At 43.3% G+C, this 14,252-nt stretch overlaps 1 protein-coding gene across 3 annotated transcripts in view; it reads right to left on the bottom strand.

Moving 5' to 3' along the window:
• Nucleotides 1-14,252, bottom strand: part of uba1 (ubiquitin-like modifier activating enzyme 1) — a 156,503-nt gene that overhangs the window by 40,115 nt on the left and 102,136 nt on the right. For all 3 annotated transcript variants that reach the window (XM_007890277.2, XM_007890279.2, XM_007890278.2), the window contains one exon: nucleotides 13,353-13,544. In XM_007890277.2, coding sequence (XP_007888468.2) covers nucleotides 13,353-13,544 — 192 coding nt within the window. The remainder of the gene's footprint in view (nucleotides 1-13,352; nucleotides 13,545-14,252) is intronic.

Genomic DNA, 14,252 nt, shown 5'->3' with positions numbered 1-14,252 from the left:
TCGCTCCCTCCCTTCCTATTTTCAGGTCTCTGCTGAAGACCTGTCTTTTCGCCCGTGCCTTTGGTCACCTTCCTCTCCCTCCCCCTGGCTCGGTCCCGGGATCCGTTTGCTGTGAGGCGCTCTGAGACGGCGTCCGGTGTGGAGGGCGCTATATAAATCCGAGTTGTTGTTGTACAATCCCACAGCCCTGTAATAGAAAATCTTTGCATTTGAGGTAGGTCCTTATCATGTTGTGGACACATTTCAAAGTGCTTCACAAGTTTTTAGTGACTACATTCTGCAGGCAACCGTGAAGACCAATTTGTCCACTACAATATCCCCCAAAAAGTCATGAATGACCAATTTTATTTGGGATATTGTTGGCCAAGACACCTGGAGAAATCCATTCTCTTTTCGAATAGGGCCATGGGATCTTTAGAGTCTACCTGAACAGGCAGACGGGACCTTGGTTTAATGCCTCCTGCAACTCAGCACACCTCCAGCAATGCATGGAAGTGTCAGCCTGGACCCTGTGTTCAAAGTCATAATGTGGGGCTTCATCTCAAATTGAGCCAGGCTACATCGACTATTCCTCTCCTTTGCCTTACTCCCTGCAGGGAATCTGTGGCCTCTGCCGTGCTTCTCTGAAAACTACAACTATGACACATTATGTGATACATGTGCGTTCTCAAAAAAACAGTACACATCAGTTATAATATAGATCACATAAATATAAGCCCTCAGCATTGTCCCCAAAATGTGTCTTAATCACAACCTCAGAATGTGTACTGTTTCAAACGTTCAGTACAATGCTTGTGCTGAAATGTCCGGAAGCACAGCAATGAAATGGTTAAATGCAGGGACACAGTAGGAAGCTACTGAATGCATTTTTTTTTCATGTTTTTAAAAAAAAGTGATGAAGGTCTGTTTGAAAATGGTGAGTCTGTGAAGCATCTGAACCGAAGCAGAGATCAGAGGAGATGCATGCAATCTGGTTTCAATATGCTTTTGAGACTCCAGCAGGAAGTGCCTTTCACATTGTAACTTACAATGAAAACCTTCTGAAGTCCATCTCTGGAGGGGTTTATTACTGATGAAACCAATTACACGTGCTATCCTCTCTTTCTATTTATGCTCCCGACTGGGTAAAGGAAGTTCGAAAGGAAATCGGAGAGTAAATCAGTTCCATATTTGCAACCCCAAAAACCTGGGAATATTTAGACCACATTTTTCGTTTAAAGGAACACTGTTCATAAAAAGAGGCAGTCACAATGCAACAACTGTGTAGCACTATAACATTTGTTTTTTTTATATACTTCATTAGTCCTAGAAGCTGCTGGGAAAGGAACTGGTCAGTGCAGAACAACAACAACGATAGATAGAAGCCCATGGTATAAAAGGGACAGTGGATCCAGAACTGGCTGGGAGACGGAAAGCAGAGAGTTGTGGTGAACGGCTGCTTTTCTGACTGGAGGGAAGTGTACACTGGCGTCCCCCAGGGATCGGTATTAGGTCCACTGCTCTTCTTAATATACATAAATGATGTGGACTTGGGTATAGCAAGTACCATTTCCAAGTTTGCAGACGATACAAAGTTAGGTAGGGTGGTAAACAGTGAGAAGGATAGTAGCCAACTGCAGGAAGACTCAGACAGAATGGTAAAATGGGCAGACACATGGCAGATGAATTTCAATGTGGAGAAATGTGTCGGTGACTCGAGGTCACAGATTCAAAATAGTTTTTAAAAGAAGCAGTGGGGAGGTGAGAAGAAATTTTTTCACGCAGCGAGTTGTTCGAATCTTGAATACATTGCCTGAAAGGGCGGTCGAGGCCGATTCGATAACTACTTTTAAAAACGCGGTGGATGGGTATTTGAGGAGGACGGGTTTGCAAGGTAATGGGGAAAGGGCTGGGGAGTGGGATTGACATTAATTGCTCTATTCAAAGAGCCGGCACAAACTCGATGGGCCGAATGGCCTCTTTTTGTGCTGTACGATTCTATGAACAACAACAACTTGCCTTTATATTGCATCCCAGAGCGTTTGACAATGGCGGAGCACGACGTTGAGATGGAGGGACGGGGGATTTATACACAAAAAATATTGTATGTTATATATTATTTATAATACAGTATATATTATTCATATATATCCATATAACTGAACCATACAGTCTAGCAAGGTCCTATATTCGATCCTGATTCTGTGCTGATGCAGTCAAGGTGACAGTTATAATAATAATAATCCTTGGATTTGCTACAGCGCCTTATCATGTCTGGTAAGAGAATCTATAACCAGGGGTCACAGTCTTAAAATTAAGGCTCAGCCTTTTAGAACAGAATTGAGGAAACATTTCTTCACTCAGAGAGTAGTGAATTTATGGAATTCACTCCCCCAGAAGGCTGTAGATGCTCAGTCCTTGAACATCTTCAAGGCTGAGACTGGGAGATTTTTAAAAAACAGAGGGATTAGGGGATATGGGAATAGGGCAGGTAATTAGAGTTAGGTCAGAAGATCAGCCATGATCTTATCGAATGGCAGGGCAGGCTCGAGGGGCCGAATGGCCTGCTCCTGCTCCTAATTCTTATGTTCTTATGTTCTACGAGACTTCTCAAAGCGCTTCGCAGAATATACTGTAAAGTGAATTGACTGTATATTTTGTAGGCGAAGCAGTTAACTTCAGTCTGCACTTCATCTCCATAAACCGCTTCTCCTCTAGCCCCTGGAATGTCTCGTGCGGGGTTCCTCAGGGCTCTGTCCTTGGTCCCCTCCTCTTCAAAATCTATATGCACCCTTTTGGTGTCTCATCCGCAGACATTGAGTCAACTTCCATATGCATGTGGATGACACCCAACTCTACCTCTCTGTCTCCACCCTTGCCTCCAGGACCACTGCTGTTCTGATAGAGTCTGTTGGACATCAAGTCCTGGATGAGAGCTAACTTTCTTCAGTTGACCGAGGCTCCCGTCAGCGCCTCCTCACCTCAGGTGCTGACAGCATCACCATTCATGGATGCACCCTCCACTTTGCTAACCCAGTCAGGAACCTCGGGGTTCTGTTTGACCCTCAACTATCCTTTCTACCCCACATCTGTGCCATATCCCCTCTGCCGTCCCCCACCTCTCCAACGTCGCCCGGCTCCGCCACTGCCTCACACCACAAGCCGAAAGCCTCATACATCCTTTTGTTACATCGAGGCTCGACTATGCAAACTCATTGCTTGTCAGCCTTCCCAACTTCTCCCTCCACAGACTGCAGATCATCCAGAACTCTTCAGCCTGTGTCCTCTCCCGTACTAGGCTCCATGACCCTATCACCCCCATCCTCGCCCAATTCCATTGGCTTCCCATCACATACAGTTCAAGATCCTGATCCTCACCTTCAAAGCCCTCCACGGTCTTGCTCCTCCCTACCTCTGTGACCTCCTAACCCCCGTACCATCCTGTTGGCTCCCTCCGCTCAGCAGGCTCTGCCCTGCTTCACGTCCCCCGTCTTGCTCACCCCACTATTGGCGGGCCTTCCGCCACCCTACCCCCACCCTCTGGAACTCCATCCCGAGGTCCCTCTGCCTCGTCCCCTCCCTTGCCTCCTTTAAGACCCATCTCAAGATCCTCCTCTTCGACCGTGCTTTCGATCACCCTGCTTCCCCCACTGCCCTCCACTTTCCCCAATCCCTACCCCCAGCTCGGGTCCGTAACTCTGTCTGTCCAGTGTCTTGGGATGACCTCCCGATGTGAAAGGTGCTATACAAATGTAATTTTGTTGTTGTTCTTGTTTTGTGAAGCACGAAAACCATACAAGGTTGCAGCACTCAATCGCTATTGCTGATCTGATGAGGACGAATCAGGCTTTGGATGTGTTTCACTATATATAAACCACACCAATCTTTGCCAAGTTCCACTGGACGGAACGACTTCAAGATCCTCACACTCATCTACAAATCCCTTTACATCCTGGCCCCTCTCAACCTCTCTGACCTGCTTACTCCCCACTCCACAACCTGCGAGGCTGGCTCCAGTCTCCTGCATGAACCTCATCCCCTCTGCTCCACCATCGGTGGCTGTGCTTTCCGGCAATTCCCCCTGAATCTTTGGAACTCTCTCCCTCAATCCCCCGCCTGCTCCTCCTTCCACATTTTCAGAACATGACTGAAGACCTTCCTGTTTGGCCATGCTTATAGTCACCTCCCGTCAGCATGGCATCAGACTCCGCCACTCTTAAGCGCTCCGAGACGCTACTCTGCATGAAGGGTGCTATATAAAAGCAAGCGATTGTTGGTGAATATAAAGTATTGTAATAGTTTATTCAATTAACATATTGAATCGTCTCTTACCCACTTCATTACAGCACTGTTGGGGATACAGACTGAGTTACAACGGTGAACACGTCCAGCAGATATTGATACTGCGCAAGAGATGAAGCAATACCAATTCTCATGATTTTGGTGTATATTAGGAAATAATGCAAACACTATAAGGTAAACAGGCCACAATTAGCAGTTGCGCAGTTGATATCATTAGAAAAACATAATAATCCCTGCATTTGATTGAGTGCCTTTCATATCAGGAGAATGTCTCAAAGCGCTTCACAGGATTTGCTGTAGCGTAGTGATGCAAATTGTGTAGATGAACCCAGCAGCCAATGTGCTCACAACAATATCCAACATGAGCCATAACGTGAATGAACAACATGGGGAAAGAAAGGAGAATCACTCTTTGTCACAATGATACGAGTCGTAAGTTGGGTTTTAGAAGGTACACTGCAGACATGATGATATCCCAGGCAATGCAGCAGAAATCTGCACCAAAAAATCATTGGCGACATCGTCAGATCAGTATTAGGATCATGTAGCGAGCTGATAATACTAATAATAATTGCATTTGATATAGCACCTTATCACGTCTTTGAGACGTCTCAAAGCGCTTCACAGAATATACTGTAAAATGAATTGATTGTATATTTGTGGGCGAAATGCGGCAGCCAAATTGCATAGCAGTGTCCCACAAACAGTTGCGGATTGAAGTGACCAATTAATTATTTTTTTGAAGGAATTGTTACCCCCGGAAAGCGATCTGCCAATTGACTAACAACTATGTTCCTACCTACTGCTAGGTAAACAGATGCATGTAGAGTAAGGAAACGTACCCAACATTTCGCTCTGCCGGGAATCAAACCCAGGTCTCTCACTTGCATGGTGAGTGCTCTAACGACTAAGCTACAGGACTCCACTATGTTCGATGTGGAAGGACTACACTATGTTCAATAAGTGACAAGTCTTCAGGTTGCAGCTTCCTGAGAAATTCAGTCAAACCACACTCGATTAGATTTTCACTTGGGCTTAGTGTTCAGTTCTGTTCAGTCAGAAGGTTGTGGGTTTAAGCTACAAATTGGGACTTGAAACCGGTTTAGTCTATGCTAACATTCCGGTGCTGCATTGTTGGATGCGCTGTTCTTCAGATAAGGCATTAAACTGAGATCCCACCTGTTTGTCCAAGTGGACGTTAAAGATCCCTTGGCACTATTTGAGTTGTGGGACATTTCTACGAACAACTTGGCAGACACTATATAGTATATCCTATGAAGTGCTTTGAGACGTCCATCTGATGTAACAATAAAGCATTAAATTATATAATAATCCTTGCATTTGATTTAGTGCCTTATCACGTCTTTGAGACGTCTCAAAGCGCTTCACAGTATATACTGTAAGGTGAATTGACTATTTTGTGGACGAAACGCAGCAACCAATTGTGTCCCACAAACAGTCTGACAACTAGGTAAACAGAGGCGTTTGGAGAAAGGAAACTTGCCCAACGCTTTGCCCTGCCAGGAATCTAACCCAGGTCTCTTGCTAGGCGCTGAGCTACAGGACTCCACTGATAAATTAGGTTTCTTTAGCTGGGAATAATCTGTGAAAACCCAGAGCCTTGGTTAAAAGGGTAGAGTCTCTCCAGCAGTCCTTTAACAACAACAAAATTACATTTGCAAAGTGCCTTTCACATCGGGAGGACGTTCCATGGCGTTGAATAGTCGGGAATCAGGAATCAAAGTTAAAAAATCGATTTAATATAGATTTTTTTGATTCTTTGGGTTCAAGTAACTTTCTTTAAATGATACAGTAATTGCCAATGACATAATGAGAAGGGCTGACAGAGAGCTGTTACTGAGACGAACAGTGTGTGGGAGTTGAGTTTTTCCTCACACACACACACATGCACACAGTTAGAATGGTACAACTGCTAGGTTTCTCTGGCTGTGTCTTCTGCTGTTAAATCAGTACCTTTGTGCTCAGTAATTCCCCTCAGCCAGCTGCAGAAAGCGACAGGAAGTGGGGTGCAGAAGTTAATCGTAATTCTTTGCAACAATTCGTACAAGGAGCAATGACATTCCAACTCTGTCTCTCGGCTATTCTGGGGGAACAGAATAGACATGATAAAGATTCCAGGATGAGACCACAAGTTTTATCCACATGCATCTTTTTCAAAAAATGCCATGTTAAGACATGGATCTTCCACCATTGCCAATTTTAAGGCCACAGCAGAATATTAGGTTCCCCCAAATTCCTGGGTTGATGCCTGATTTTGTCGCAGCATCATATTAAACAGCATCAGTTTCAACCGCTTATTGCATGTTTCCACATCAATTATTCTCATGTGAGAAAAACTGATGCAAAGTAAGGAAACTTTGGTGTAATTTTTTGCAACCCGACAAATGCCAATGAAAGTCCCAAAGATTCCATGGCAACCAGCCCGTGTGTTTGACAAAACATACACACCTTTCATCTGTTGTTGAGCGTGTGTCATTTACTATTGAATCGTCCAGGCTGCACAAATTCATTGGCACTTTAGGGACTGTCCCTGAAAATCTCTTTCCTTCCACTTTGGGACACAAAATTCCAACACCCCATTGCTGTCAACTCGATCAGCGCAGTTGTTTTATTTCAGAGCAACAGACAACTACTTTGGCAGGCATGTTTGAATGCTTGCAGCTGAGCACTGAGAGACTGATGTAACCATCCTGGAGGCTGATCCTTTTCCGAGAAGCCAGCTGTTAATGTACATTTCTTGAACATATACATTTGTTCTGGGATTTTATAAAGCAGTTTTAATCAGTAAAGGCGGCTACATATCAGCCCAAATTTGGAAACGAACTAACATGAATGCCTTTAATACTTACATTTTAATTAAATTATATTGTAACAAATCGATTTCCCATGGTTCAGATTGACTGCACTTGGTTGTATATCTGGTATAATGATGATATGTGCAATAATCAGTTTGAAATCTAATCACCAGTGTTGCTCGATAACTGAGGTAAATTAGACCTAAAGCATGAAACTGATCTCCACCCTGCTGGGCCAGACCAGTGTTTCACAGACCCAGTGAGTCTGCTTCCAGTAGCCCTGTATCTGTGAATCATGTTAACCCTGTATTTACCACAATGCTGCTCACAATAGCTTCTCTTGTGTCAATTCTGTTCCTTTAAGATCTCAGACCTGCCTGAGTACTTGCCCCCTTTTAAATGCTGTATAGGAATAATTGTAGTCATAATAATAATAATCCTTGCATTTGATACAGCATAGAGAGTTGACTGTGCATTTTGTGGACGAAACGCAACATCTAATTGTGCAAAGCAGTGTCCCACCAACAGCTGTGGGAAATTATTTATTTTTTTGAAAGGATTATTACTCCTAGAAAGCGATCGCCAATTGACTAACAACTGAGTTCCTACTTTCTGCTAGGTTAACAGAGCACATAGGTGCTGCTAGGTATCTAGTTTCAGTCTGGCTAAGCCAATAGGACTCTCGCCTCCATCAAAGCTGAAACACCTTGGCCATAACTCATCTATCTGTCAATCTGTACTTTGGCAGAAAACATTCAGTGGGGAAAATGAAATAACCTGTCAATATCAAAGAAAAAACACAAATTTTCTTTCTCACTGTGGCATCTGTGCTCTTTTTTCTTTTGCCGTCTCTCCCCCTCTTTGAAGCCAACCAATTTGTCCAGGATCCGAGGACACAGCACTCGGCAATGCCTGGGGCATTTCACAGATTGGACAACAAAGCTGATCAATTGAGCAATAGAATTCAACAAAGTGACACTGTGGGATGAATTTAGCACGCTTGATAACGCTGTGCTTGCTGCGGACTAAAAATTAATAGGCTGTCGCATTCACCTACAAAATATACAGTCACTACACTTTACAATAAATTGTGTTAAGTGCTTTGAGTCTTCTTGTGACGATAACAAATGCAAGGATTATTATTATTATCATACAAGTTGATGAGAAACCAAGTCAATTGAATTTATTTCCAGAAATGGAAAAAACCCCAGATAAAGTGAAATTAAGAGATAATTTCTAAATAAATGTTATATGCAAATGTCTGGTTTGGCACACTAAGGTCGAAAGATTCATATTTTTTTAAAAAAGGTTGATTCCTGATAAAGACAGAACAAACAACTTTGCAGAAAATGTTCAGTAACTTGGGAGTTCCTGTATTATTCAGGAAGGGAAAGAGAACTCACTGTCCCTTTGTGATTCATACTGTGATTCAGTAAAAAAAATAGTTTCACAGAAATGACATGTCACCTTTGAATGAAAATTACCAGTGGATTAAACTAGCTCACTTGGTATTAACTCCAGAGGAGTTCGACACAATGGGAGTTCACAGAGAGGGATCGAATCACTGGAATATTATAAAATTGGCATGAAATGGGATTCTACACTATGAGATATGATTTGAACACAATTCAGTAAAGTAGAATTGAAAGATTTGAGTGTCCCTCTGGAGCAGGATGTACAACATGAGAATAATTAATGTGCAATGAAACATCAACTATGGCCATATCCTCGTAACGTGTATTTAGAAATTATCTGGTCGCATCCAACGCCTGATTACCTAATTTCTAATGTTTTTTTTCTATGTTAATTTATGAACTAGATGACCATCTTGTGGAGTCCTGTAGCTCAGTGGTTAGAGCACTCGCCTCACAAGCGAGAGATCTGGGTTCTATTCCCAGCAGGGCGAAATGTTGGGCAGGTTCCCTTACTCTACACGCCTCTGTTTACCTAGCAGTAAGTAGGAACCTGTTTTTTAGACAATTGGCAAATCGCTTTTCTTCAATCCACGACTGTTTGTGGGACACTGCTGTGCGCAATTGGCTGTCGCGTTTTGGCCCAAAAAATATACAGTCAATTCACTTTACAGTATATTCTGTGAAGTGCTTTGAGACGTCTCAAAGACGTGATAAGTCGCTATATCAAATGCAAGGATGATTATTATTATTATTAGCTACTGTATCACCTTGGTTGCATTTTACAGTTTCTCAAGGGTAGGGCACAATTGCCTCTAAGAGGTTGAAAATGACCACGCATAGATCTAGCATGTAGTCACTTGGGTTGGGTCTGGGACACGGTAAAGCAAGGAGGCAAATTAGTAGGCTTTACTGATGCTGAAATCTGACTGACTAAAAGTGAGAATGATACATAATTTGTATCTGTATGGACAAGAAAGAATTCCTGAATGTACAGTTGGAATGTTCACTGTTGCTGTGGTGATGTGTGGATCAAGCCCTGTGGGTGGATCACCTTGCAAATCAATCGGTGTGTAAAGGAAGTTTTGAACCGGCTTAATCTGAACTGGAGCGCAGAACAAGTGTAATAGTGACGCTGCACACCCATAAGGTTAGCAGGAATTATTATATTCACCGGCCCTCTGGCAACTCATGAGATCTCCAGCCTTCCTCAAAATACAGTTGTACCTTCTTATAATGTGCGTTGGTATTTTTATAGCACAGGAGAATGACGTGCAGATCGAATTGAATGCAGTCACGGATCGAGTATTTGGGGATGGGTGGGGAAGTGGATTGAATTCCATATGGTATACAGCAAGTATAGTACATTTCCAGCGGTACAAGTCAGAAGATTGTGGGTTCAAGCCCCACTTCGGGAATTGGAATCACATAGTCTAACCTAACACTCCAATACAGTGATTTGCAAGATGACCCTTGTTGCATTGTCAGAGGTGCCGTCCTTCAGATGAGATGTTAAACTGAGGTCCCGTCTGCCTGTTCAGGTGGATGGTAAAAGATCCCATGGCACTATTCGAAAAGAGGAGAGACATTCTTTCTCCTGGAGTCGTAGCCACCAATCCCCCAAATAAAATTAGTCGCCTACTCCATGCCTGTTTGTGGGACACTGCTGTGCGCATACTGACTGCCGCATTTCGCTCACAAAATGCGTTGTCAAATCACTTTACAGTATATCTTGTGAAGCGCTTTGAAATGTCTCGATGACATGATAATGCGCTATATCAAATGCAAGGTTATTATTATTATTAACTGGCCAATTTCCTATGCGTCCCAGTATCAGTAGCTTCCTGGCAATCACTGGAAATGTTTGCGAGAGGTCATCGTTGACCAGTTGGCTTCCTGTGTGTTACAGGAAAAGCCATAGCCACCTGGACCTGATTGGTGCTTCGATTAAAGCGGAACGTTTAATTTAATACAACAAATTAGTTTCAGAAAAAATAAACATTTTATGCTCCCAATGGTCCAGTGGCATTGCTCCAAGCCATTACGGATCAGAAGTTTGATGGTTAGCTAATCTCCAACATGTGAGAGCTTGCAATTGGCTAATCACTGCTAATCGCACATGGAAGAGGAAATATCAACCGTGTTCTTGCTCTTAGTCACTATACGGTGACTTGAGTTGAAATGAACAAGTGCGGATGTTGAGCAAGAGGAAGCAGACTTGAAAATGCTCTGCAAAGGCTCACTGCCAAAGATCCTATGCAAAGAAAGGTAGTTTAAGCGATGCAACAGAGAAGTGTTGAAATAAATGCCATCATTGAACTGTCTTTTTCAGGAGAAATAATGAACATAGTAGTATAAGACTCCAGCACACTCTAGGGTCCCCAAGCCTTTGCTCTTGCCAACCTGCGCCTAATACTTTCCAGAACTAGGTAAGCAGGATACATCCCTCCAGGGAAAGAGTGCTTATTCCATTCCAACAATCTCTCTGGGATTTCCATGTGCAGGTGGGATGCATGGAATTCTCAGATTGATTTGGATACTCTTAAGCTTGGGGATGGGTTTCCATATGTGTCAGACACCCGGCTGACCAAAAAAAAAAGCATCTGTAAGCTTGACACTTTCCTCACGGGGTTGTGGGTGGAATGAGAGGCAGACACATTACTGCCATCTGTAAATCCAGTCAGTTTACCTCAAAATTAGCCTCAAATGATCCTGCACAGATGTATTAACGTGATATTATCAGGAGAAGACACAGCTGTGCACAGCTCGCTGCTCCCTCTGCTCTTCTTGTCCAACAGATGGATCACAAGTTACCTGGGACACGGAGCAGTTAACAGATGGGTGTCAAGTTGCACCGTCAGTGGTCAGAGGATCAGTTCCAACATTACTTAGACACCAACATGGGTAATGGAACCTTGCATTTCTTGTACCATCAGATTACATCTAGAATGTAGACATATGCACCCGAAGTTTGAAAACACATTTAAGATCTTTAGGGAGACAGAATCCATCTGTTGCTTTGCAAAAGTTAACATTTGAACTGTGTGCAGCCCAATCCAAAAATTCCATTCAGAAAGGGTTCTTTGGTGCATTTAAGTAAATCAGAGATTAAGGATCATCACTTGCAAAAGAAGAGAGCAATATAAAAGTGAAGATATACATACTATAATCACAAAGGGCACTGATCATTCCTGCCTGGAACAAACTCATTGATAAATAAATACATTTCTGCTGCTTATAGCATTCTGATTTCTGAGCCCCTCCAAGTACTCTGACCCTCGTCCACACATTCCTGCTGTATAAACTCTCTTTACTTGCCGCACACTTTGATATTGCAAACTGGTGATAAATCTCACATTACAGTAAGCTTTGCCACGATCCCATAAGAAGCTCTCTCATAACCAGTGGAGTGCTCACACTTTTAACTAAATGAACTCCTGATGAGAACTGATCTTTATTAATGATGTTCTTCACTGCATCAATGACTTCAACTTAATCCCTTCATTCAGTCTCTACCCCCAATCTACTATGTTTGACATCGAGATGTGCTAATGGAATCTAGGCAACAGGGATTCCCATAGAAAGAAAACCAGATAGTGCAGTAAATACAATGGGGCACATCCTGCTTACCTAATCTCGGAAAGTATTAGGCGAAGGTTGGCAAGAGCCAAGGCTTGGGGACCCTAGAATGTGCATTGAAGTGCTGCTGGAGTCCGACCAGCTAAAACTGCATAGCTTGCCATTGATAACACTATTTGGCAAGCTTTCCTGCTCCTTGTCCAGCTAGGACGACCCTATCCGTTAGGATGTAGCTTGCAGGGAAACAGGTGCTGAGTGGGATGATTCCCTGCCCCCAGTGACTGGTCTGCCCTTCCGTGGATGGGGTGATGTGGTAAGCAGGTTAGGGATGTCCCATCTGGACACATGCGGTGAACTTTTAGCGCCTTGGGACGTCCTCCTGACGTGAAAGGCGCTCTATAAATGGAATCTTGTTGTTGTTGTTGTTTGTCAGAGTTTTGCTCTGTCCTGGTAAACTGTTATCATAATTGGTTACCATAATCTAAACACACTTTCCAGAGTAGATCAAGTGGAGCTAGATTTAATCTGCACCATTTAACTTGTATTAACATTCAATAAATCACTGTATGCAAGCTTCAACTATATTTCAGCTGTACTAGTCATTTTCACGATTGAAAGCACTGGCCACAATCGTCCATTAAACCACTATTCTCTCGATCATGAAGATTCATCTTTCAATAACTAAATGCCCATATTTTTCGGCCCAAAATCTGAACATTACACCAAATGGAATATAATGCTACTGCGCTGACAGTATTCACATCCTCCACATCAGTGTAGCATGTAAATCCTGCTGTTGGCCTGGCTCAATTGGTAGCACTTGGCCAATTGTATTGGAGTGCACATGTATAGCAACTTACATCAACTCCCTTCTCCTGACCTAGTTCATACCTATTTTGGGCTTAGGATGTCCTGTGTAAACCATTGCCTGAACTTACTCAAGTCATTGTCTGAGACCACGGCCACTGAAAGGATGCTGACATACCGTACAGTCCCAATGATATGGCCACATATTGTCTGTAATGAAAATTAGAATGGTTCTTAAACTAGCCACAGTTGGAGTTCACAATGTTTAATTATGAACGATCCCAAAGTGAAATTGGATTTAAAAAAACCAAGACCCCATTCTCTTCCTGAAGGTGTTAGAATTAGCTTTCTGAGGCCCATTATAGTTAGCTGCATTTATGCACTGCAACAGATGGTGAGGTGAAAGTCACACTTCAGCCTTGGGGTTACACAGCCTCAATCTGGCACACTTACTTACCTTCATCTTGCGAGCAAGGACAGGTTCCGAAAAAGCAAAGAGAGAGACAGCCAGGTTGATGAAGCCGTTCCTGTAGGAGGTCTTTGACCTGTGACCCTGCACGACCTTGTAGAGTTCCAGACAGACCAGGCCAACGATTGCTGCTGTGGTGGTGGCAATGGCTGGGATGATTCTACCAGCGATCAGCTTGCTCTACAACAATCAAAAGTAAAATTATTTGTATTAAAGATGTACAGTACAACAGCAACAAAATTACATTGTGTAGCGCCTTTCACATTGGGAGGACGTCCCAAGGCACTGGACAGTCAGTGTTTCGGATCCGAGCTGAGGGTCGGGATTGGGGAGGTTGGAGCATGGGGCGAAGCAGGGTGATCGAAAGCACTTTTGAAGAGGAGGATCTTGAGATGGGGTCTTGAAGGAGGCAAGGGACGGGGCGAGGCGGATAACTGTGGAATGGAGTTCCAGAAGCTAGGGGCAGAGTGGCAGAAGACCCACCCGTCAAATGGTGAAGCGGGCAAGGCGGGGGACGTGCGGGAGGCCAAAGTACACTTTGTTTACTCTTCAAAACATCATAAAAGCAAATGTTGATCTGTACGATATCCAGTGTACATAAAAATACCAATCCCGTCTCAAGGCGCTTTACTTTTGTTTGGAGGATTTATTATTAATAATAATCCTTGCATATGGTATAGCGCTTTATCACCTTGAGAATGTAAAGTGGATTGACTGTGTATTTTGTGGGCGAAACATGGCAACCAATTGCACATAGTGATTGGCCAGAACACTGGGAAAAATTCCCTTCTTTTTTCGAATAGTACCATGGAACCTTTAGTGTCCAACTGAAAGACGTTAAACTGAGGCAGACAAGGGCCTCAGTTTAACGTCTTTACGGTCAACCCC

Source organism: Callorhinchus milii, unplaced genomic scaffold, assembly GCF_018977255.1.
Source record: "Callorhinchus milii isolate IMCB2004 unplaced genomic scaffold, IMCB_Cmil_1.0 Scaffold12, whole genome shotgun sequence".
Taxonomy (NCBI): Eukaryota; Metazoa; Chordata; class Chondrichthyes; order Chimaeriformes; family Callorhinchidae; genus Callorhinchus; species Callorhinchus milii.
Note: the sequence above shows the minus strand (reverse complement) of the source record. Positions and strands in the feature narration are given on the sequence as shown.